Source organism: Phyllostomus hastatus, unplaced genomic scaffold, assembly GCF_019186645.2.
Source record: "Phyllostomus hastatus isolate PE091 unplaced genomic scaffold, TTU_PhHast_1.1 phas_scaffold_46, whole genome shotgun sequence".
Lineage (NCBI taxonomy): Eukaryota > Metazoa > Chordata > Mammalia > Chiroptera > Phyllostomidae > Phyllostomus > Phyllostomus hastatus.
The window spans coordinates 34,217,408-34,243,220 of NW_025334032.1; the positions used below are offsets into that span (position 1 = coordinate 34,217,408).

The 25,813-nt window shown below is 47.6% G+C and overlaps 2 protein-coding genes across 2 annotated transcripts in view; both read left to right on the plus strand.

The window, feature by feature from the left end:
* The first annotated feature begins 3,357 nt into the window (after positions 1 to 3,357).
* LOC123807430 (sterile alpha motif domain-containing protein 1) lies at positions 3,358 to 4,886 on the plus strand. The gene is made up of 2 exons (XM_045821249.1): positions 3,358 to 3,378; positions 4,311 to 4,886. The coding sequence occupies exons 1-2, from the start codon at positions 3,358 to 3,360 to the stop codon at positions 4,734 to 4,736; spliced, it is 447 nt and encodes a 148-aa protein (XP_045677205.1). The 3' UTR covers positions 4,737 to 4,886.
* Positions 4,794 to 25,813, plus strand: part of ZDHHC2 (zinc finger DHHC-type palmitoyltransferase 2) — a 54,500-nt gene continuing 33,480 nt past the window's right edge. The window contains exon 1 of the mRNA XM_045821193.1: positions 4,794 to 5,070. Within this exon, the coding sequence (XP_045677149.1) occupies positions 4,944 to 5,070 (127 nt within the window). The 5' untranslated portion in view covers positions 4,794 to 4,943. The remainder of the gene's footprint in view (positions 5,071 to 25,813) is intronic.

A 25,813-nucleotide genomic window follows, 5' to 3' on the forward strand; every position in this document is an offset into this window, starting at 1 on the left:
CCTGCTGGGGACCTGGCCCACAACCCAGGCATGTGCCCTGACTGGGAATCAACCAGCTACCCTTTGGTTCATAAGCTGACGCTCAGTCCACTGAGCCACACCAGCCAGGGCAGGAAACTGAATTTTTAATTTTACTTTCTTTTCGTTAATTTTGATTACATTTGAATAGCCTCATGTGGCTCTTAGCAACTTACTGCTCTCTGCAGGTCTAGAGAACATGGCTCCTCCACCACCATTTCCTGTATCCTATTTCTCCTAGTGCCTCCATCTCTGGGAGCTGACACTGATTTTTTAAGAAACGGGACACAGAATGAAATTAAACCTGTCCCAGTCAATGTGCTTGGCTGCTGCACACAATCGATGCTAGCTGACTTACACACAAAGACAAAAATGGTTTTGCAAGTATATAAGCCCCCCGCCCCCAGAACCGACAGGGAGTCTGCAGACTCGAGCCTGACCTGACACGGATAAATCTGATGCTCAGCCAAGATCTGGCATCAAGAACAGTCCACCCAGGATGCCAGCGCTGGCCTTGACAACACTGGACGCTTGCCACCGCACTGCAGGACTCCACTGCCCTTGGCCACTCTCTGCTCTCCGCTGACCTCTCATTCCACAACGGCCACTTCTAATAGCCTAATCGAACCCGCGTGCCGCTGTGCCGCCCCTGAGAGAACGCGCCGGTCATGCGGGGGGCTACCTGCTCGCCTTGTGGGTTCTGCAGACCCTTCCTTCTCCCCACGTCTGCACAGGGGAAGAAGGTAGTGTAGGCAAAAGCATTCATTTAAAGGAAAAATTCCAGTTCTATCTCTAAAGAGATTAACTCTAATACAAACTGTAAAGAAGTGGGAGCAGAATCAGAGCCATTTGCTAACTAGAAAAATGCTCTCTTAATTCTTTTCAACTTTCTGAATATGGTTTTATTAATCATTAGCTCTTGAATTATAACATAACATTATACAATTATAATTATAATTAGTTATAATTATGTAGCATTCGTCACAAAGTTATAAATCATAATTTCTAATTGGCTTGGTTAAGCGAAGGGCTGACGCTATTGAAATCTCTTTGAAAACGCGGCAGGAGAGCTGGACTGACTGGTGCGCACCTGCCACCTAGTGGCCAGAAGGTTTGTCAGAGACAGCTTTTCCCATTTTAGCCATTTTCCCAATGTTTTCAGCCAATGAACCCTACGTTCCTTAGGCCTCTGCACTGTACTCTATTCCCCTCTAGGTTAATGGAAAACCAGAAATCTCGAAGAGGCGAGGAGTATCTTACTGCTACATTTCCCCCCACGTTCCCTAAACCAAGGTCCCTCTTCTAAGGCTGCTTTTATTTTACCTGTGTCTGGAAACGTGTGGCCTGGGCATGTTAGTATTCTCCCACGGAGACTACCTTGGCGGCCACTATTGGGAAAGTGCAGGTAATGGTGGAGTCCCTGATATGGGCTGCTGACTTCCAAAGGGATTCCCTACCCCGCAAAGGAGGGAGCGCTTTAAGAAAACAGTGAAAGAAGACCTGTCCGTGTTTTCACAGACCACGCCAGTAAGAATGGGAGCGCTGCAAGTGGAAGAGCAGACCCAGCCCTCAGCTTCATCCCTTCCAATCCTCGTACAATTCGAAGGCAGCTATTGTCAAGTGCCATACATACCCTGAGAGCGAAATCAACACAATTTATCACACATCCGAGACTAATAAAACTGACCTTGTAGTCAAGGATGCAATGCTTCCCTTTAAGAATGCTTTCTTTTTTCTTTCCTTTTCTCTTCTCTTCTCTTTTCTTTTCTTTTTTTTCTTTTCTTTCCCCCCTCCCCTGGCCCCGAGAGCAGGTTCAAAAGAAAGCAACTATGGAACGAGTGACCTGAGACAGTGTGTGTGTGTGGCAGATGGTCTGGCTGAAAGGAGGAGATGAGGTTGGTGCAGGCAATAGGACTGGAGGAGGTCTGTGCTCCCTGCAGATAGGCTGGGTTCCTGGGCTTGGCTCACCTGCTGTTCTCGATTCAGACCATGAAAGGGAGTAAGTGAAAAACTAACCTGGATCTGGAAGTCAAAGGGAAACTGGGAGTATTCATCTTGATGACAAGATACATGTGAGGTTCAGGGACTGCAGTGCCTGGGGGAGGGGGCAGGGGCTGGTTCAAAGTCCAGCTTGGCTGGAGGGAGAGAAGGATGGAGTTTCCTTCATGGGAGCTGGGATGGATAACAGGGTTTTTTAAATTTTCAGAGGTGAATGACTTTGATAATTTACTGAGTGGGTGGAGCACCCAGGCAGAGGCCTGTAAGGATGGAATTGCGGCTCTTAGGGCCAAGGAGGGCCAGGTGGGGGGGGTTCTCTCTCCTCTTCCCCGATGCTCCCTTCACCCTCCCACACGCCAGGGTGCCCCCTTTCTCTGCTTAGTGCTGCCCTCTCCTTCCATGTCTGTGGCTGACTCTCTTTTCCATAAAAGGTTGTAGCAGTTTCACCAAATTATTACACAAAAGTCACAATTTGTTGTGATTTCTGAACCTCTGAAGTTGGTGCATGAACCTGTACTTCTCTCTGAGTCTCGAGTGAAGTTGCTTTGTAGTTGTCTATGACTTCCAAATTGCTTTCCTGTTGATACACAGCTCTAAGTAATAATTTCAAAAAGTCAATGGCTCTCCATTCCTACAAATTAAAGTTACTTTTCCATTCTCATCAAAGTCTAGTATTTAGAGACTGGCTACTCACCAAAAAGCTAACATGTGTACACCCATACCATGTCTGTCTAATCAGTGACCATGCAGAGAAAAACCCTATCATTGTGTGGCTTTTGAGACAATTCTTCCTGAGTTCGACTTAAAAAAAAAAATGAGATACCCTTGGAGAACTCAGTAACACCAGCACTCTTAAAATGGTTAAAAATAGGTTGCAATTATTCCACAAATATTTATAATACGTATGAACAATTCAATAACATTTTACATACCTAATAAAAAACATGTAGCCCCCTGCAAAAATGTTACACCTGCATATTCTCCCCAAAGGGTAAAGAATGTGAACACCGTGGAGAATGTCACTGCTTTCTGACCTCAAGACCCGGTCAGGCCATGAGGTCAGGCCATGAGGTCAGGCCACGAGGAAGGAGAAAGGCAGCGGGGCGCCCGCCCGCCCGCAGCATCCACCACCTAGAGAGGCGCAGCTTGCGCTCCTTCCACTCCGGGCAACGGGAGCCCTTCCTGTCCATCCCGTAATAGTCTCGAGTGGCCTTCAACCACAGATTTGCTCGTCCCTGCGAGGGTATTTCAGTCCTGGCAGGGACTTTTATTTCTTGGTTTTAGTCTTTCCTGATTGGGAATATAAGGTTTTCATCCACAGGAAGGTATGTGTTTACACTCATGTACCCCGAAGGGCATCCGGTATCGGCTAAAAGGCACTCACAAACAAAATGAAGCGATTCATTGAGACACAAACTTTCTCATCTCGATTACTTCAAGTCCCACAGAAACTTGACTGGCGTTTTCCATACACTTTTTTAAACAGAAGCACAGAGATTTGGGATGTGTGTGTAATACAGTAGCTATTTCAGGAGAGATTAGCTTGCTGTTTAATCCAGTCACGGAAAAGATAATCGCAAACACATAAGAGCTTAGATTTCTTCCACTAAATTGATGCAAAACAGTATTTCTTAAATTCTACTTTATTTTTTCATCCCCCATATGAATGCGGTAATTGCATTCACTATGGTGGCTGTGTGTTGTAAATATATACATATCCATTGATGTTAAGTAAAATTGTGCCCATTATACATGGTAAATATGTAAATAATTCAGACACGCTGCGTTCACTGGAACGTTTCGTGAGGAATCAGGTGCATTCATAATCACATGAAGGAAAAAAGAAAAGAAAACGTCAGGAGCATTTGTATTTTTCCCGTTTCACCCACCCAAAACCCTGGGCTTTGGTCTAATTCCAGTGTCCCTTCAGGGTCCCTTCCAGGATTCCCAACAAGCACTTGAGCGCCAGCTCTGCGCTGGGCTCAGCACCGCGCAAGGTCGGGCCGGGAAGGGGACGCGGAGGAGCCCCCGACCCTCGGAAGGGGGCGCTGGGAACTCCTACAACCACGAAATAACTTCGTTGAAGAGTTCACACTCTCAGAGCAAATTATTTGTGTTTTTTAACTCCGATGGTCCCTGGATTCTCAACCAAAAGTGCTTCTTCCTCGGTCCCCAGACTCTTCCAGGCCGGACGGCCCCGCACCCCCCTTCGTGGCGCAGTCGCACCCCGAAACGCCCGGGAGTGGGGCAGCCTTCTCGCCCAAGTCCCGCAGTTTCGGGGGACGCGGAGGTAGCCCCGCCCTTGCCGCCCACGCCTGTTCTCCCGCAGCCACAAGTGGAAGCGACAGTTTTGCAAACCCGTGGACCTCGGCTTTGGCGCCCAGAGACTTTCCAGCGGCGCTTTCCCGGGGGTCTGCTCTGCACCTGCGCTCGCCCGCCGCCCGCGGTGCGGGGGGGCCGCCCCGCCTCCAACCCGACACGCCTCCCACCTGCCCCGCGGGCCCGCCTCCAGCCCTCCCCGGGTCCCGGGTCCCGGGTCCCGAGTCCCGGCGGAGGTGCGCAGCCCGGTGGCGCCCCGAGCGCCCCGAGAGCGGGCCGCGGGCTCCGCGGCGGCCGCGCGGGGGGGGGGGGTGCGGCGGGCGAGAGGGGCGGGGCGCGGGCTCCCGCCGCCGCCCGCAGCCGCCCGCCCTCCTCGCGCAGCCAGCGCTCCGCCGGGCTGAGGACCCGGGAGTCCGCGGCGCCGGCTCGGGGCTGCGGGATGGGGAGTTAGCGCCACGGCGGCCGCAGTGGCCGCAGCGCAGCCGGCCGCCGCCGCCGCCGCCGCCGCCGGGCCGGTCCCGCCGGGGACGCCGGGCGCGGCCAGCCCGCCCCGGAGCCAGGCCCGCGGGCGGCGGCCGCGGAGCCGGGCAGGTGGATGCTGCTGGAAGATGGCGCCCTCGGGCCCGGGCAGCGTCAGGCGGCGGTGCCGGCGGGTGCTGTACTGGATCCCGGTGGTGTTCATCAGCCTCCTGCTCGGCTGGTCCTACTACGCCTACGCCATCCAGCTGTGCATCGGTGAGTGCGCCCCGCGGCCGCCGCGCTCGGCCTGGACCCCCGCGCCGCGCCCGCGCCGGTCCCGGGACGCGCGGACCCCGGGCGCCCCGCCCCGGAGACCCCCGGCGCCCCGACTGGCTGCCTGCGCGCCGGCCCCGCGGCCGGACACGGCCCGGGGAGCCCCCTTCCCCTCGCAACTCTCCGGTGAGGGAGCCGCCTCCACCCCAGCAAACACGCAGCCCCGACACCCCCTTCGCCCCCCGCGGGCCGCGGTCGGCGCGGCCACACCCCCCGCCGCAGCCGGACGGCGCCCGGGGACCCGAGTTCGCGGCGGTCGGCGGCCTCCGCCGGGTGCGCCCGGGAGGCTGGGCCCGGGACCCGAGCCGCACCGCAGCCGCGCAGGCGGCGGTGCCTGGGCCTGGTTGTCACAGCTGCCCCTGGCTGGGTGTCCTTCATCTACTTTTGAAAAATTGGTGGCAGCGCTCGGGGCGTTTTTGCCGCCTTTAGGATTGGAGGGTTGCCAGTTGGACACTTTGTGCCTGCGAGGAGATAGGGGCGGGGGAGCTGCTAGAAAGTGGTCGAAGACACGGGCACGATTTCGACGTTAATAGCAAACAAACCAGAAGAAAAGAGGTGGACAGCCGAGGTTTTTCTATCCAGAAAGCCAAGTGGCTCAAGTCCAAAGTGCTGGTCTCCTGAATGGTTGGGGAAGGTACTTTCTATGCTGAAGACTGCAAACATAAATAAGTAAATAAACAAATAAAGTTGGTTGTGCACAGGGAGGGAGTGTGATCACGTCCCTTCAGGTAGGCAGGCAGAGATTTTGTGAAAGCTGATCTCTGTTGTCGGCCCGTGGCTTGTGAATGCTTCTAAGAAAACGCCTGTTTCTCTGTCTAGCCAGCACAGACTAGCCTTAGGTGGGGCCAGGAGGAAGGTTAAATGATGGCCTGTTTAGTGGAAGCTGCTCTGCATAAGCCCTCTCAGAGTTTCAGGATTGAGGCATCTCACCTCAATCCTGAGGTCGTAGAGGTCAGAGTAATCCACAAAAAATAACGACTGACATAACTTTTAAGAGAATGGGGAACTAACTTCCCCATTTGTGTAGTTTAAAAAGTCGACATTATTCCTTTGTTTATTGAATTTAGAAGTATTTCAGAACCAAAGTGAGTCTTTTTTTTTTAAGATTTTATTTATTTATTTTTAGGGAGGGAAGGGAGAGAGAGAGAGAGAGAGAGAGAGAGAGAGAAACATCAATGTGCAGTTGCTGGGGGTTATGGCCTGCAACACAGGAATGTACCCTACCTGGGAATCGAACCTGGGACACTTTGGTTCCCAGCCCGTGCTCAATCCACTGAGCTACGCCAGCCAGGGTGAGTCTTTTTTTTTTTTTTTTTTTTAACAGGGAGGGGTTGGGTTGTACTGAAATCGTGAAGACAGTGCATCTTAATATATTAGTCACGTGAAATGTACAGGAAGAAAGTTTTCAGAAACATGTTTGATTTTGGTATTAACTGTTACTAGTAAAATAGCTTGCTTTATTGAGATATTCTGTCTGTGTTATATAACAATTGGAAGCCTTTGTAGTATCCCGTCCCTTTCCCTCATAAAAGCAGTGGGCAGTTTCAGTTCATGTAACTGTGCAAAAGAAGGGAGTAACCGAAGACGCTGGTTATCAACACAGGCAGCTTATTCTCCTGCATCGCCACGTTAAGCTAAGAAGCTTAGCTTGATACCACGTCTCTCACCCATCAGGAGGAAGCCCAGAAAGGCACGGAGGGACAGTTTTTCTGTCCTTACAGCTTCCCCTGCCCCCGGCTGAGATGCACATGTAACAGTCAGGGGATGGGGTGGGACTCACTGGAAACTCGCTGTTATATTTGAAGGATTTTTTTTATGTGTGGGGCGGGCAAAAGTGGGCTTACAGTTGTATGTGAAACACAAAATTGATTCTCATGTTACTGTTTTCATGACCTGTATGTCTGCTTCCATACGAACAACTGTAAACCCCCCTTTGCCTCACCCTGTATATTTTATATACGTTTAAGATAAACCTAAAGTGCCCATGAAATCTTCATGCCTATTTTAGTCAGTGGAGATTTGACTGAGAGGGAGAATACCTCGTTCGGAATTGCCTAAGCGGCACGGCCTATTACTGAACCCTCACCTGGCGATCAGAAATGAAGTCTTACACGACTTCTCATTACTGCCTGCCTAGCCTGGCACAACGCCTGTCACGTCAAAGGCAATCCATAAATGGCTTTGAATAAAGCAATACATGATTCAGAGGCAGTATCTCCAAGGCTGTCAGAAAGTAGTTTTTGTATTTTTATTGCTGTAGAAACACATAGTAAAGTAACTGTATGAAAGATCCAGATGGCAGAGTCTCGAAGACAGAATAAGTTGAACATGAGCTTGATTCTAGAGACGATGGCAGTTTAGGAGAGGTGAGCTCTGAAAGCTTGGGCAGGTTTGGGTGGGTAGGACGTGGACATGAACTGTACAGTTTCTTTACAGACTCTGGGGAAGATGGCGACTGCTGTGGCAGACACCCCAAACCAGCCTCCTCTCCTCTTCACAAACAAAGCAAATGCCAGCGCCAGCCTTTCCTACCCACCCACCCCACCCCCAGCAGGAATCACATCTCAGACTGCCTCGCCCTTGTGGATTTTTTTTTCTCTTGGAAGTTGCTATTTATAGTCATATCTTCCATAGTTCACCTATAAAACGTTGGCCAGGGTTGGGACCAGAGAGTAGAGGTTTGGGGGCTGGGAACTGGACTGGGTAAAAAAGAATAGAATAATCGGAGTGATTTGCCCTGGTCCTCCTCCTGCATCTGCTGTCAGCTGGGATGACCCTGACTATAAATTACCCTGTGCCCTTTGCTGAGTGAACTGCAATTTAGGAGTAGTGCTTATCCTTGGTATCCTTGGAAACTGGAGATAATGATTCTCATTACAGTTAGTTTCTATATTTAACAACGTGGATGTGTGTGGCCCTCTGGGCACTTTGTCAGTTAGCATGATGTTTGCTTAGTGTTTGTATTTTATAAAAATAAACTCATATTTCTTCTTGAAATACATGTATGTAAAAACTAGAGGGGAGGTACATACATTGTATGAAGGTCAAGTGTTTGGGGTCAGTTGCCTTCCTGTTCTACCAGAGAAAAGCTCCAATAGGACTGCTGATACTTGCAAGCGTTCAGAACATGTTTGTCTAGTGTGTTGGTTAACTGGGCTTCTTTATTCATATTATTTCCTGCCCCCCTCCCTCTGTTCTCCCTCCTACTGCTCTCTCAACCCCAGCTGCTTTTGTCTTAAAGTCTTTTGATTCCTTTAATTATTGGGTAGCTTGTGCTCCGTCAAGTGAGATAGATACATTCAGAGGGCAGCACTTGGAAGCTGGTGCTGGGGGCTGCAGCATTGGAGGGAGCGGAGGCAGCCCGCAGCCTCAGGCACGCCTGGGGCCACAGACAGGCTGGACGCGGTTTGTTTGGGCCGCAGATCCGCTATGGGAGACAGTGAGTTGACTTCACTCGTGGAAGAAGGGAACCGGAGTTTTCCCTTTTAACTGCTAACATTTAAATTTGTTTTAACTGTTTTAAAGAAATCTTTTTATTTTGTCATACTTTCGAATTTACAGAGAAGTTTCAAGAATAGTACGAGAAACCTCCACACACACGCCCCCTCACTTAACCATGCCTCATTTTCTCTTGCGCTTGCTTCAGTCTTGTGTTGTTCTGTTCAGTGACGTGCTGTCCGAGCTGGGAGCCTGTGGGCAGTAGGCCGTTCACCATGTAGCCTTGGTGTGTAGTAGGCCGTCCCATCTAGGTTTGGGTAGGTAAAAACTCGAAGACGTGTGCACAATGACAGAGCTGCCTAACGTTGCATTTCTCAGAAGGTATCCCCTTCACTAAGCAGCCCGGGACTGCTCGACTCTGCTGTTGCAGCGGAAAAGCAGCCTCAGACGACCCTGGAACAAATAGCTGTGCCTGGGTCCCAGTGAAACTTGACCCACAGACGCAGCTAGCAGAACCGGACTTGGCCCTGGGGCAGGAGAGTGCTGACTTCGGAGTGTGTTAGTTAGATAGAGGTCAGCCCACTGGAACCGTGGGGATTTATTTACTCACAGTTTGGCAGTCTTTATTAAGAACCCTCTCAGATAACTGCAGCGTCCTATCTTCCACAGTGATTACTGACGATGTCCAAGAATTGCAAGAGTTAGTCTGCATACTTGGGGATCAGTTGGGAGATGCACAATCCTGCTTTCCTTTTTAAAGAAACAAATATCCCTAGGACAAAATATGTAAAACCTCCTACCTGGGTACTGTTAAGCTCTGATCTATAGTTAATCCAAGGCCAGTGCAAGCTCAAGGATGGGGACTGAGGGGGGCTCTAAGTTGCCTTTTATCATGAAGTGTATTTGAGCCGTTCAGAGAAAGTGGTGTGTTGTTGGTGTTGGTGGAGTATTGTTTACACAATTATGCAGGACGTTGAAACTCTTTAAAGAAAACGAGACAGGTTGCTTTAAGAATACAGATTACTATCTATAATTATTAAAATAGTCTTAAATGAGATGAGGGCACATACATAGAAAACCAATGCATATAAAACGTTTACTGTCTAAAACACTAAGAATTTTTTCTTATTGACTTTAATGGTGCAAAGTATATTACTTCTGTGACTTTTCTTGATATTGTCAAATATTTAAAAACTTTAAAGTCTGTGAGCATAGCTTCAAATTTAACATTCAAATGTATAAAATATGAGATGCTCCATATTCTTGGTCTGTGCAGCCATTTGATTTTAATATAAATGGTCCCTGGGAAAGTAGAAGAAAAAAGGGCTGCTTAATACTATCTTGGTTCCATTTAGTGTGTCAGAAAATTCTCTCTCTCTCTCTATATATATATATGATAATTCAGCATTATTGTCTGTTGTTAAATCCTGTTAGAGATAGTACATGCAAAACAATTACCACAGTGCTAAGCGCATAGACGTGCTTAATAAATGTTGAATGAATTAACCTCTTTGGTTTTGGGGTAGCATTCAGTCCATTTTTTCCTCTGAAAACATGCAATCGCACAAAGCTAATAGGTGAGAGAATAGGATCGAGCTCTCAAAACTCAATTTAAACTAAGGTTTGCTCTGAAAAAAAAAGTTTGCTTTCACGTGCTTCCCGAGATTGTCATCCATGCCGTTAAATGAAGTCCTTGCTCGGGTGTGTCTGGTAATGAACAGAAGCTGATCTGAAGGTGCAGTGTCTTAAATCAAGATGGTTAGTCGTCTGGAGGGAAGGCGCGCTTCCACAAGGTTAGAGAAAGGTTAGCCTCGGAAGGGTTGGGGTGGGATTCATTCAGAAGCATTTACTGAACCCCTGTGCCAGGCACTTTCGTCCACAGCGGTGTTTTAGAGAACTGAATAGAGGTCTTTGACTAATTGCCAAGAAAAAAAATTGCTTCTGGGGAGAAAAAAGACAAAAGCTACCTTACCAAGCAAACAACAACAGTAATACCAACAAAACCCGAAACCTCCTGTCGGACTTGGGCCTGAGGAGAGGGGTCGTCACCTTTCGGAATGCCACTACCATCGCAGAGCAGCAGGAAAGGAAAGTAGAAAACAGAACACTCCACTCCAAGGAGCCTGTGAACTGGTTGCTGGACCAACATTTAAAAAAAAAGAAAATCAATAAAGCAGGTAAAAGGAGCTGATGGCGAGCACTTCCGTAGTATTGAATTTCTAAATGTATTATAAATCTTACCACATATGAATATCTCAGAGCAAGGTTGTGACCAGCAGCTTTTGCCCCTCCTACCAAGCAGGTGGCTGATTCAGCTCCCTCGTTTCTTGGGGGACTTTTACTGTGCTCTCTGCTGGGGGCCCGGACCTAGTGGGTGAAGCTGAGCGGGGTGCAGAGAACTTCCTGAAACAACCCCGTGAATCCGTGGGGAGGCTGGAGAACTAGCTTACAAAAGGGGCAGAAGCCAAGAGGAGGTGGATGAAGCTGGGCTGATGTTACTCGGGGGGCGTGGCCCTGGTCACCTGCCCGCAGAGCCCTGAGGCAGCCCCTGGTCCCTGTGGTCTGGTCCCCATGTCCAAGCACCAGCGCTCAGCAGCAGCAGGCGTGTGATCTCTGTGGTAGAAAAAAAGTGCCAGGAAGGAAAAAAAAACCAGATCAGTGCGTTTCAGAGATTAGGATGGATGGGGCTCTGGATGAGAAGATCCTCATTCATTTTGCATGTGTTTGTTTCACTTGCTTTTATTGGTGGGAAATGTGTGGTTTTTCTTCTCGGAAAAATGAAATCATGACTTGTCGTTTTAGCCTTTATACCGATGATTTCATATACTTTGAGTGTGATATCGCCTCTCTCAGCCTTCGCTTCCCTAGGAAGTGGTGAGTTCATGGGTCCCCCGAGACGCCAGCACTGTTTGTGATGACGGTACAAATACTGTCTTTTGGAGCATGGAAAACGATAGATTAGAACATGGCATAGACGCTTAATGCTCTCTGCTGGGAAACCAGTTTTCCAGAGATTATTGAGAAAGACAGCATTCATATTATGTGGAACCCTATGACTTTATATCAGCATTTAGGTGTATCACAGAGTATAACATAGTTGGGTTAATGTTCTTAATAGTCCATTAGAAAGTCGTCGAAATGTTTTTGCTAATTCCTTTAAGCGTAATGTGATTATAAGATCTTAATTGTTATCTCAGTCAAATGCTGAGAGTGGAGGGGAGGGCACTGGCTGGGCAGGGAGGGAGTGGGGTGGGGGGAGGAGGCGCGGGAGGAGGTACGTGCGTGACCTGATTTCTTGAGAAGCATATGGTACCGATGAAGTCACCAGCTATGATTGCCTGAAATTCTTCCTTTAAAAATGATGTCACATTTTGAGACACTTGTATAGCATTTTTCCCAACTTGACTTTTCAGCTGACTATGCCTTTAAAAAAATGTTTTATTTATTTTTAGAGAGAGGAGAAGAGAGAGAGAAAGAGAGGGAGAGAAACATCGATGTGAGAGGAAAATATCCATGGGTCGTCTCGGAATGTGCCCCAACCGGGGACTGAACCTGCAACCTGTGCCTTTTGAATTCAGTCCTAAATATTAGTGCCGGCAAGGTTACAAAATCTGTTTTTATTTGGGAGGCACTCGGGCAGAAAATATGCTGCACTTACTATGTTAGTTCTCTTCGATCATTTTAGATATGTTGCTGATCACATTTTGAGGATGCAAATGAAGGACAAGCGCTTTTATAAAGATGGCTGAGTTTTATTTCCTTGCCAGTATTTCTCCATAATATCCTGAAACTCCTGCTCCTGTGGAGTGTAAATTAAGCATTCCCGCGATACGTAAATTAACTTGAGCTCGTTGTATTATTTCACTAGCGTTGCAGCTGTCAGGAGTAGTGCCTTACCAAAGCAAATACCGAGCCACAGTCAAGAAACCTTTTTCTCTAAGTCCTTTAAAATCAAATACCCAGAAAGTACAGTAGTTTCAAGGCAGTTTATCTTGGCGTTCATCTTATAATAGATGGAAACCTCGTAGGAAGCTGTTCATGCCCGTAGGAAGCTGTTCAAGGCTGGTGTGGCTCAATGGACTGAGTGCTGGCCTGTGAACCTAAGCATTGCAGGTTGGATTCCCAGTCAGGGCACAGGCCTGGGGTGCAGGCCAGGTCCCCAGTAGGGGGCATGTGAAAGGCAACCACACACTGATGTTTCTCTTCCTCTCTTTCTCCCTCCCTTCCCCTCTCTAAAAATAAATAAATAAAATCTTTTTTAGAAAAGCAGTTCATGCATTTCCAAGAACTTTATAGATTTGTCTGATTATAATTCCGTGAAATTTGACAAACTGGAATGCCTTGTCATGCTACTCTATTTTATTATATGCAGATAACATTGAATTTCTGTTTCTGGGTTATTGCATCATTGAAAAAAGGGTTTTTTGCCATATTTCAAGGATATGTTTAGAATGAGGTGTCTTAAAGTCAGCTGGATGTGTGTCCCTGATCTTTTGGGGGCCCAAGAGTGGTTTTAGGCAGGCCGGTGAATCTGCAGCATGTCCTTGCACCAGATCTGCAGGGACATGCGAGACGGTGTGACTTGGAATGCGGTGTCTACGATGCTCAGAGCGCTCACAGCGGGAGGACTTCGGCGGGAAGGCAGCCTGCTCCCAAACAGCCGATAGCAGATGTTCGATGTTGAGCTGCAGGAGAGGCATCTGATACCGTGTGTGGGAAAGTAAAAGGTTTCCATTTATGAGCCTTAGACTGAAAGTCAAGCTGAAATTGCGGAGGTGGACTCGTGATCCCATTTATTACTGAGTGGACAGCTACGTGTGCGGTGTTTTGGGAAGAAAGCCAGTGAGGGATTTATCTCCTGAACTGTGACTAGTGATTATCAAGGGCATCTCCAAGGAGGTCAGTTCATGTGAAAGGATGAAGGGCAAGGACCAGTTTGACTTCATCAAGGGTTTAGTTGTAGAATATTTTAAATGAAATGCAGCTTACTCTAGGACTGGGACATACTTAAAAGCTAAGGTCCATAGAACTAAGAGCAGTGTGTCCTCTGGAAGGGGGTAGAGGGTAGGGATTCACTGTAGGCCCCCACACTCGCATATTACAAATAATTACGAAAGCCAAGATCTGAGTGCATTTGTACCATCTGTAGTTTATTGAATACTCTTAATGTTTCCATTCACTCAAAAATATGTATTAACGACTCTTGGAGTTTACACTTTCGTTAGGGGCTGGAAGAACAAAGAGGAAACGTAAGTAAGTAGCTTACGTGATTTGTCCGAGGGTCATCAGTGCCACCACACAAAGCAGCAGCAAGGCAAGGGCTGGGAATGCCAGGGAAAGGGTTAAATGGTAAATATGGTGGTGGCCAGGAGGGGAGGTCACGAAATTGGAGCAATGACCTGCAGATGCCCTGGGATGAATTCAATCCTAAATATTAGTGCCTGAAAGGTTACAAAATCTGTTTTTATTTGGGAGGCACTCGGGCAGAAAATATGCTGCACTTACTATGTTAGTTCTCTTAGATCATTTTAGATATGTTGTTGAAGACTCCACAATGGCAGTGGGAAGAAATGCATCTCAGGCAGAGGGGGGGCAGGGAGTTTGAAAACCCAGAGGCAAGAGTCAGCCCAGGCATGGGCGGTGGAATGTGAGAGCTCCTTGGCTGGAAGCGGAGTGAGCAAGGGGAAGGGAGGTGGGCGACAAGGTCAGACAGTGCAGGTACAAAAGGGACTTGTACTTGGAGTGAAATGAAGGTCCATCGGCCGGGTGTTGAGGAGCACAGTCATGAGCTACAGGACTGATGCTTCAAAAGGTCGCGCTGGCTGCTGTGGCACCAAGGCTGCCTCTTGGGTCCAGCTGGGCGACGGTGGCGAGGCACACGGTGGGGCTGGGCCTTGGGAATGGTGAGGGTGCTCGGAGTCCGGGTGTGGCGGTGAAGCGGAGACAGCAGAATTTCCGGACAGACAAGTGAGCTGTGAGAGAAGCGGCGGAGCCCAGACGGTGCCAGCGTTTTGGCCGAACAACCGGAGGAACGGAGATCAGCCCAGAGGCCGAGCTGCAGGTAAACGGAGCTGAGCAGACGTGGGGTGACCCGAGGCCAGTGGCGGGTTGTGTTGGCCTTGACCGAGAGATGCCGAACAAGCAGTCGCAGGTGTGAGTCTGGCATTGGGGAGAGAGTCTGAACCAGAGGAATGAATTTCGGAGTCTTCAGCATATCAATGGGTTCGAAGAGTTGACACTGGACACATTTGTTCTACCGAGGGAGTAAACATGAATTAAGCAGAGACCAGGCCGTGCGATTGAGAGATTGAGAGAGAGCTCGGGAGAGTTGAGATGCATGGGAACCAGCAAAGAAGCGTGGAGATGTGCGGGGAACCCGAGAGCCTGCGGGGTCCTGGAGCCTGCGAGGGGAGGGCAGCAGGGAGGAGGGAGGAACCAGCCTCAACAAACACAGTCTCACCTTATTGCAAGTGCAATAAGGACTGAGCATTTACCGATGTGGCCATTGAACTCCTGTTTTGAATCTACACTCTAAAGACCCAGAATTTAATTTACCCCCCCACACACACACAAAATACCCCCACAAGGACCAGGTTATGAATTCCTAGGATATCCAAATTCATTCAATCCAAGTTTAAAAGGCTTCTTGGCTCTATTAGGCAGGCTTCCTTTTCTTCTGATCTGAAGATAACCTACAGGAAACTGCAGGAGCGCAGTGACCGGCCTGGCCGGCGGCGGCGCTGTAGCCCAGGTGCAGGGCGCGCGTTCAGTTCACCCTCTTACTGCAAGGGGCGAGCGCCGGCTTACTGGGCTTGCTTACTGGAGCCTTCCCTGAACCAGAAGACGTTCCAGCCTCCAAGAACGTGACCTTTTATCCGCTTTAGTTTTACGTTATTTGGTCACTCGGATGGTCATAAATAAGCTTGTAATACTTCTCTAGCTTCACATCATTACGGGCGGAATTGTGACCCCGCCCCCCAAATTCATATGTCGAAGCCCTGGTCCTCAGCACCTGAGAATGTGACCGCATTTGGGCCGCAGCAGCGGTTTTAAACATTGGTCATCCCAGGACACACGTAAACTAATTAGTAAATACTGCGGTAACCAAAAAATATATATTTTTGCCAATGTGACCCCAGAATAGGTGTAAGTCTGATTGATTCACACTGGATGCCTGTTGTTTTGTTGGTGGGTTTTTTGTTTGCTTTTTTGTTTGTGACAGTCTAAGGAGAGAGAGGCCAGTGCCCCTGACTAGATGATCAGGTATTACACATCTTAAAAATTCTTGTGGCACACCTGTGTGCCATGGCACAACGGTTGAAAATCTCTGCAATAGACCTTTATAAAGATAGTTAAGTTCAAATTAGGTCTTCAAGATGAGCCCTCATCTCATGTGATTTGAGAAATTTGGTGCAGACACATAGAGATGGAAGACGAAGTGAAGAAACCCGCAGAAGATGGTCGTCGTCATCCACACAAGCCAGGAGGAGAGGCCTCCAGAGAAACCACGCCTGCTACCGTCTTGATCTTGGATTCCCGGCCTCCGGAACTGTGAGAAAATGCCCAATACAGAACTATTGTTTAAACCTCCCAGGCTATGGTGCCTCGTTATGGCAGCCTTAGCAAACTAAGGCACAAATGTAACAATCAAATGTCTTTTTCTCAAAAGTTCTAAACATGGGAATACAATCACCTGTAATAAGGAATTAGGTGACAGAATTAATTCTAGAAGTCCTTTGAAGGTTAAAAGAATAATTTAGAGTATAAAATATTTGCCCCGATATACTTATAAAATAATCAATTAAAAAAAAGAGCTATGACCTGGTGCACACAGTCTAAAATTCAACAGCAGTTTCTGAGTAACCAGAGCACTGATACTCACTGGTAGAGACTTTGCAACATGCCAGCAAGGAAGCGTGTTAACAGGCACTGGGTGAACGTGAGCTGGTGGGAGAGTGGGAGATGCTTCCCTGGGTCTGTGGCTGCATCAGTAACCCCTGGTCTTAATCGTGAGCTAGATTCTTGTCCACAGCACAGGGACTGAACACAGTTCCTGAATGAACTGAAAGGTATTTGTGTTGCTTGCAGATTTGTGTAAGCGAAATGGTTTTAGGAAATGAAAGCAAAGAGCATTAATTAGGGGAGAGAGCCAGACAGGAAACCTGAGAAGCAGCTCACACACCCAGCAGAGGAAGAGATTCAGTCCAAATGCCTATTGATGACTCTCTCTCCAATTCTGTACACATTTTTTGTACTTCCCACTTACATTAATGAATACGCCTAGTATGTAATCAGGTGGCATTGGTATAGTGTTGCACTATTCTGCTATACTGTGTCTTCTAGCAGGGGTGGTGCGTGTCTCTCATCTGTGGGCTGTCAGCGTATGATTTGCTTTAGCTGCAGCTGAACGTACGTACAGTCACTGCCGGCTCGCCTGTGCTAGTGCAGTAGGGAAACGCAGTGCAGGGCACGGGGCTGACTTGCCGCATGCTGCAGTTCAAGCTGAGATCAGAGACTGTGCACACGAGAAGTTTACCCCGTGAATATATGACTGTGAAGTTATAAAAGGCAATAGTGCTTCCCAGTGACCCAGTACCGAAGGGCGAGCCACGAATAGCTGCATCCCCTTGCGTGTGTTAAGAGGTACTGTGCCCCAGCGCTGTACTGCAGTAACTAACCCTGGTGCCAGTGTCATTTCAGATCGTTTAATTCGTCCCTTCCAGTGTGCCACTGTAACTTTTATAGTGACGAGCATCATAAACACCAAGATTGGGACCACCACTTTATGCAGTTTCTGGAGGACTGCGTAAGTGCCACACAATTTACATGAATTCAGAGATGCCGGTTTAATTTTTGCATGCGCTCTGTGTGCTCTGTTGTATACCCTCCAGCCATGTAGTCCTCAGCACGCAGCTGCCAACCCTGGGAGGTAGTTTTAGAAGGCTGTCTGTTTCCTTGGAGAAGCAAACGAGAAGCATTAGTTTCTCTGTGTAGCAAATCAGACAGCTAATGTTCTGTAGTGAATAAAAGTACTCTCCGTATTTCCTCTGTGATAATTCCGAGTATACCAAGATAACAAGAGATTGATCTACGGATGATTAAAAAATACAGTACAAAAATTGTTTCCGTCTGATCTTATATAATTTTAAGTGCCACACTCACCAAACTACAAATGGGATTTTGATTGCTCCCAATAAGTAAATACTTACTTACATACATAAGAAAGATACTTAGTTACATTGGACAAGGTCATCATCAGGGCCCTTCGATTCTAAAGGCTTGGTTCTGACTAAGGAGGAGAATGTGTTCAGGACCTAAAACCCCAGTCCAGCCCTTCCCTGGTGGTAGAAAGCCACAATGCAGGAGCCAGGTACAACCGCACGGAGGGTGTAGTGTCCTCCGCAGACTTGCATGGTTTAGAGCAGTCAAGGCCCCAGGGCATCTGGAATTGGAATGAAGGGGGTTCGATCTGCAAAGGTTCAGGCCTTGTAGGGACGTGAACTGAGCCTTAGCTATGTGCGGAAGTGGGAGAACCCCCCCAACTCTAACAGGAAGGCACCCCCACCTGCACTGACACACACAGCTTGCCAGCACTGGGAACCTCTTCTGTTTTAATTTGGGGGATACGAGGATTCCATTGAGTACGCTTTGAAATGAGGGCACTCAGAGCAAGCACCAGCCGGAGATCAGATTTCCTTACTTAACCGCACCGCTTAGTCCAGTCGGGGATTCAGGAATCGCCTCTCTCTTTGCCAGCGGGAGAGCGGCCTTGAGTTTTCAGAGCCACAGTCATAGGACGAAGTCCTCTTTTCCCTTTCAAAGCTGATAAATGGAAAGAGCCTATACACATCCCTGCTGATGAAGCACATTCAGTGAATGCATTCTCAGCCTTCCGTTGGGTGAATTAGATTTCACACTGCCCATTTCTGTAGAGGAGAGCTCCTTAGATACTCAGGGCAATGTTTGGTCAGCTTGCTAAAGAATTTAGTGAGAGAGACAGAGACAGAGAGAGAGAGAGAGAGAGAGAGAGAGAGAGAGAGAACACTTCTAACTTGGAAGATGCGACCATGGTAAGAATCGCAGATGACCATTCCAGGACCTGGGACGGGCGGCGGGGAGGTGTTCTGTCTCCCTTTGCTGCCCATATTTGCAAGTGGGGACTATACCTTCACAGCAGTGCATCTCAGAATGCTCATTACCAGCCTCAAGAATGTTCTTCCTTTCCCTCTGTTGGTGAGGAGTGAGGTCAGGCACCCCTGCCCGTTTCCTGATCTCCCTCCCTACGTCACCGTCACACACCGGTCCTGGGAACCCCAGGCTCTGTTCTTGACCCCAGTTCTAGAGCCGAGAGCTCAGGATGGCCCAGTTCTAAGTACTGCCCCGGAGTATGACCAGTGGTTGAACTATTTGTGTCCAAAATCGGTAAAGCGACCTGTTTCCAGGTTATGTGTAAGTTGGTTGGTTGGCGGAGGAGGGGGCGTGGCACAACGAGGACCTCCAGGGGCCCCCTGGGCAGAAGGCACCGGCAGGGACGTGGGCATTCAGTGCAGTCCAGGATGGAGGGGCCACCCAAGACGGAACAGCTGCCCAGGACCAAGAAGCCAGCGGGGTACTCAGCAGGGGGATGCCCAATGGGGCAGACCCTGGGAGGTGAAGTGGATGCTTTGAAAGAGTTTTGGAGTCAGGCAGACTTCTGTTTAGATCGTGACTCCATGTGGTGTGACCTGAGTGGCATTCATTAGAAACGTTATTCATTCTACCTCTGTGAGACAGTCCTCCCAACCCTGAAAATGGCGGTCGGGGGTCATTGCTGGAGACTTGGGGGTGGGGTGAGTGCCAGTTCCTCTCGCCCAGTGGGTGGGGGGGGGGGGCGGGAGAAGGAGGGTAGCTCCTCTATCCCCTTTGTTGGGAAGGAAATGAGCTGGCTTGTTGCAAGCTTGACACAAAGTAGCAAATTTTTGTGATGCTGTTAATTTATAATTTTGTCATATTGTGTCATATTGTGTATTGTGTGTTAGAAAAGCTTTTGATGGCTACCTAATATGGAAGCCTAACCACCTGATAACAAATGACTTGCACAGCCTTTTGGACAATAACCTGTAGAAAAAGACTTCCTGTATCTTGGTTTATGTCATCTGACTTCCTCTGGTTCATTTTCATCTTTGGTGTTCCATTGTGTCCTTCTTCAAGAAAAGGTCTGCGCTAATTCCTCTACCATTTTCCATGGTTGTTTGGCTATTTCTAGTGCGCAGTTTAGGTTAGTACAGTTGGATAGGTACAAATTTGGGGGTGAATGTGGGGGCTGTGCATCACACCACCTGGAAAGTACTGCTTCTCCCCGGGTTACACAGCCCGCCCCCCCCACATGGAGAGTCTGATGCCCGTCAGGCCCTGTGGGAGCCTGGCCAAGTCGTGGTGGGTGTGTGAGGGCCGGGGGTGGGCAGTGGAGAGCACAGGAGCTCTGGGAGGAGCAGGAATACAAAATGCACTTTAGAAACTAACTGGTTTATTGTTTTCTTGTCGTGGTAATTTGCCCACATTGTAATTCCCCTGCATTTTTCTGCTTACTCACACTCAGAAGGTCTTCCAGCAATTTATTCCCTTCAACCTGACACTTCACTCTCCGGAAAACTGTAGCACAGCTGAGAGCTGGAAATGCAGGGCGGCGTATCTCTTTCTCCAGATGGCGTGAATGCACTAAGGCCTAGAAGCAAGGTCAGCCTGTCTGCAGATTCATGAGCAGAAGGCTGAGCGAAGAGAAGTGATCTTGGAGAGCTAAGGAGGCGCCAGAGCACGTTCGGCCGCTGAGGCCTTAAGTCAGGAGATCGCACTTGCTTGTCAACTCAGTGCAGAGCTGTGGGAGGGCATTTCGTCTGATGACATCAAGTTACTTTTCAAAGAGATCATGCTTTCTTGCTGCAGAACGAGTTTGCAAGGACGCGCGTGGGGACCCCATGAGGAATGTGGACTGCCTGGCGCCACATTTGTGCTTCAGACCGGCAGGAATGTGAGACCCGGCTTTTGCAGTGACCGACGGAGCCCAGATTGGAAGCCGTGTGTTTGCAGGCCAAGCTCGGCGCAACGAAGCTGTTGACGTGAGAAACGTCCAGGCCTGTAGAGAAGTTTTATGAGTTTATTTGAGCCGAACGAGTGATTGAGAAAATGCTCCAGAAGATGGCGGTTTCACCACTTACCCTTCAGAATCAAAAGGGAAGACCTGAGAGGGTTACAGGGAATCCACGGGTGATAAGTTTAGGGAGGTGGGAGGAAACCAAGCAGGGAAATCTCGGAGGCTGGATAAAGAGTGAAATGGATAGACACACACTCTTACGTCGGCGGGTCCTGGATAGTTAATAATTACCATTTACAGCACGTAGAGATGGTATGTGGGGGACAGGGGAACACTGGGGGGTTCTGGGCCTTGCGCTCTGCTGCATGGGTGTGCCCTGAGGGTGTGGGAAAGGGGTAACTCTGACTTTCCAAAGGTGGGTTGTCCAGATGCACAAAGATGACAGACAGGCTCAGTTAAAGTAAAGACTGACCTTCGTCAGGGAGATGCCGGCCTAGGACATGACTACCTGCCATGACGCGCTTTTACGTAGGCAGTTTCCATTTCAGACCCTCCTAGGCCGTTTACTGTAGGTGTCTGAGTTTGTGAGGCCGCCAGGCAGGCCTCTGCTGAGCTCGTCAGGGTTGGTATGTGGCCCCGTTTTCACCCACAGAGCCTTCCCCTTGCTCTTTGTTTCTGCTCTGAAGCGACTTCTCTGCCCTTGACAAAGTTTCGACAGACCCACCGATAAATGTATTTGTAGAATGACTTTTGCCCTAGGTTTTTAAGTCACTTTTTTTTAATACCTCACAGTAAGACTGGAGATAATTTTAGAGCCAGAGGAACCTTTAAGGTAAAGTGCAAATTTTGTTTAAAAATAAAATTGAAGCATAGGGCAACTGAATATCACGATCAAGGTCACACGTGCTGGGAAGACTGGATCGGAGTCCAGGTCTCCTACCACCCAGCTGAACGCAGGTGCAGAGGGTCCAGGGAGGGGCCATGGTAGCTTGTTTAAGGAGCGAGAAAGCCCAGCCCTGCTGAAGCATCATGCACAAGAGGAGGGGAGGGTGAGGCCGTGAGTGAGGAAGGCAGCACCGCAATTGTCAGTAAAATCATAGTGGCACGTGGGCACTGCAGAGGGGAACTCTGCTGACAGAGGCTTGAAAATGTCAGTGGGTCTGTTGTAAAGGAAATGAATTCAGAAGTATCTGTGAGGAAGAACAGGGTACGGTTAGAACTGGCCTGGAAATATCCATTTGAATAATACATTTTTCTCAGGTCTGTCGTTAAAACAGCCTGGCAGCAATGTCACCAGTATGCATGGGGACGATTCCTAGCGTGCCCTCTCGCCGCCCAAGTTGTGATCTCCACACACTAAAAACGGAACTAGAGCTTCTTGGAAAGTCGCTGGAAGGACAAAGGAGCGTGCTTCCAGGGGTGCCCACGGGCCAGGCCAGTCCAGGAATTCCTGGCACGGTGACAGGGCGTTTGGAAAAGAGCTCATCTCGCTCCCATTCGGGTGAGCTGAGAACCGAGAAGTCATGGGCGTGAGAGTGAGGGTGACCGTGACAGCAGGGGCGTGCTCAGGGTGAGGGACCAGGCCTTGGTCCGGAAAGTGGTGGGGGGCCAAAGGGGAGAGACGGTGCATTTGAGTGGCTGTTAGCCGTTTCCTGTGGGAGGGTCAGGGAAGTGAAGGCTCAGCAAAGGGGAGATTTTGTTGGGACAGGAGGAGGTCACGCATATTTGTGCTGTTACAGTTGTTTTTTTCCCTTAATCTTCTGAATCCAAACTGCTTCTGTGATTCACTGGAACTGTTTATTTTCTATTTTTCAATAACAGTTGGCATTCCGTGTTATTTTGTATTAGTTAGGTGAACAGCATAGTGGTTAGACAGTCATCTAGTTCACACAGTGACCCCCCCCAATATTTCTAGTACCCACCTGTCATCACACGCAGCTATTACAGTATGGGGTGGGGCAAGAGGAGGTTCACAGTTGTTCCTATGGAAAATAATAGATCACTAATGCCTAATAACACAAGGACACACCCGTGTTTCGTGCGCTCACAGCTGTAAACCTGCCTTTGCCCGCCCCGTGTCCTGACCGCCTTCCCTGAGCTGCACTGGGCCTCCCGTGGCTGCTTCGCAACCACCAGTGTGTCCTTCCGAATCTCTTCATTGAGACTGTTTTCAGAGCCGTGCTTTTCTCCATCACTTTAACTGCCAACGAAAACGATTCCTCCTACCCTTGGAGCTCTTCACAGGACGGAGCTTCATGGTCCTTATGTCTTCAACAGTGTAACAGCAGAGTGTGGTCAGTGCATGTTTTCCAGTAAATGTGTTAAAGACAGGCAGAGAGAAAACAGAACCAGGCTATGAAGGTACCTTCCGATTCAGCCATTGGAACCCCGTCTTTGTTGTCGGTATTCTCCATCGTCAGACTGCGTGCGTGGGGCTGAGGTGTATCTGTGCCGCACTGAGTTTGGAGAGAGCGTAGTGATTTTAGGATTTACATAGAGGAGTTGCCACATATATGCAATATAGGTACATTATTCTCCAAAGAGGGAGCTGGAATTTGGAGGTAAGAAAAAGAAAATTCCAATTAAGAAAAGAAAGAAAAAGAAGGCCGCCGTATACATTTGCAGTGAAAGCACCAAACTGTTCTAGCAACAGTTATGTAACTGTGCTTTGCTAATTTAAGGGATAAGTACATTTTTTAAGTCTACTATGAAGGCCTATTTTAGTATCTGAACTTTTGGATTTTGAAAGTACCGCTGACTAAAATTTAAACTAGATTTAACAGTTTACTGGGCTACTACTTATCAATGGATGCATTTCTTTAACAACAAACTCACTGCATAATCACCAAAGCTAAATTTTTAAAGATTAGTTGGTAAAAATATGGGACTAGAATAATTTTTTAGATGATCTATGTTTTTAATCAAGGTTGAATTTTAATCAATCTAGATGAAATCCGCTCTGATATTTTTATCTAGCACCGTTAGCAATCATATGGATGTATAAATAAACTTCATCTGGGTAAGATTATTTGTAGTCAGGTTTTGAGAGTATGCCAAAGGATAACATTATTGTTTTCTCTCTAACAGACACTTAAAACATACTGTCATTAATTTTCTAGATATAATTTCAATTGATTAATTGATGATAAATAATAAAGTTGTCTTGAGAACTGATATCAAAAAATTAAATACATATCTTCTTAGTAGATTTACAAAATAAAACAATTATAGATTCAGGGTCTGATGACTAAATATTTGTGTGAACTTGGCCTGGCTGTGGCAGCCGGTGGTTTTATTAAACACCACTGTAGTTACAACAAGAAGTGATTTTTTTAATAGGTAATTAACATTTAAATCAACAGATACCGAGTTAAGCAGGTCACCTTCCACAATCTGGGTGGGCCTCATCTAATCAGTCGAAGGCCTTACCAGCAAAGACTGAGATTCCCTGAAGAAGAGGAATCCCACCTCTAGACTGCCTTCAGACCCAGGACCCCAGCATTAGCTCTGCCCTGGGTCTGCCCAGCTCTGCCACTGTGGTACAGAAATAGCCACGTAAACAGATGGGTGTGTCTGTGTGCCAATACAAGTTTATTTACAGAAACAGTGGCTGGCTGTATTTGGACCAAGGTGTGTGGTTTGCTGACCCCTGGATTAAATGATTGCTTGCTAATGCATGCAAAAAAGAGATAAGGAGGGGATGTGCATTTTAAAGGAAGTTTATTTCCAGCCAAGTTGGATCAAGAAACAGTTTGTCATCCTTTTGTATTTTAGTGGTTATTAGTTACTAATAATAATCAGCAGTTATTAATATTCTCACTCTTCAACTTTGGTTTTACTGGTTTTATTTTCATACAGGATTTCTTAAAGATCAACACGACAATAGAAATGTCGCTCGTGATCATTCTGTACCAGTTCAGCCTTTTTTTGCTAATGCCCCGCTGCTTCTTACAGAAATGACTCATGAGGGCGGAGGAGGCTAGGCGCACAGTGGAGCCAGGAAACAGCTGGCAACCCAACGACCAGACTTGCTGTGTCTGCAACGGCTCCAGATTCCAAATGTAACCCTTAAAGGCTTCATTTGCTCTTGGCAAACAGAAGCACCCTCCGTGGTAACTCTGGTAATAGTTCCCTGTTCCCACTCCCTCTTTCTCTTACACTGTCCGTGCTGTGGAAGTGCTGCAGGTCCTTAGGACCTTAACCAGCCAGGAACCTGGTTTCCTCATGGCACTGTAACTAATCAGGGAACCGTTTTAGGCTCTGGAAGTATATTGGGAGGTTAGAAATCTTTAAATCTTAAAATGTTATCATTGTAGGCCATGGACCAGAAAGAAATTAGGCTAATCCAAAATAAAATCAGATAAAAATCTTTTGAAGTGAAAATTAAAATAGTGACCCTCAGTGTTATTCTTGTATGTATGCAGATGATCACTGGATGTATAAATAGTAACTATTTCAGGTAATAATGCCATACTCTTATCCCCAAGAGTAAATTGCAACCTTTTCTTAAAGAGCTACTTAACAACAAATATATCTGCATTTCAGAATAACATTGTATTTGATGTGTTTTTATCATAAGAAAGGAAATGTTGAAATGGACACTTCTGCTAAATGAAGATTACAAGGCAAATCACCGAATACTGCTTAGAAGTACCTGTTTGAGAGCATTAATGTCCTCAGTATCACAGAAGTGGAGACTATGTGTCTGTTAGTGAACTAGGTCAATTAGAAAATTTTGACACTGTTACTTAATCGATGATAAGCCATAAGATCTTACTAGTAGATGTTAAATCACTTGAAAGTATTTATATAAACCTTGCTTGCAACATATGCAACAGCCATGGATTACTGTCCAGAATACATAAAAGGCTCTCAGGAAGAGACACAAACTAATGGGAAAGTGGCAATGCACTCAGAAAAGATAGAAAAACCAATCATTGCATTTTAAAAATAACTAACCTTTGCCAGTAATCAGGGAAAGCAATACTAAAACAGATTTTTATTTTTACCTAAGGTATTGACAAAAGTTAAAGATCTATTTTATGTTTATTAGGAAACTGGACAAGCTCAGCATCTTTCTGGGAGTGTAACTGATACAGCCTCTTCAAACTTCACATTTTACTCTGTAAATGTTACCGGAATTATTTACCATAAACATGCATCCATGCCCGTTAGAGA

Coding starts and splice junctions, on each gene's coding strand:
- LOC123807430 (XM_045821249.1), top strand. CDS start 3,358: ATGTACCCCGAAGGGCATCCG. Junction 3,379..4,310: donor TGTACCCCGAAGGGCATCCG/GTATCGGCTAAA, acceptor ACGCGGAGGTAG/CCCCGCCCTTGCCGCCCACG.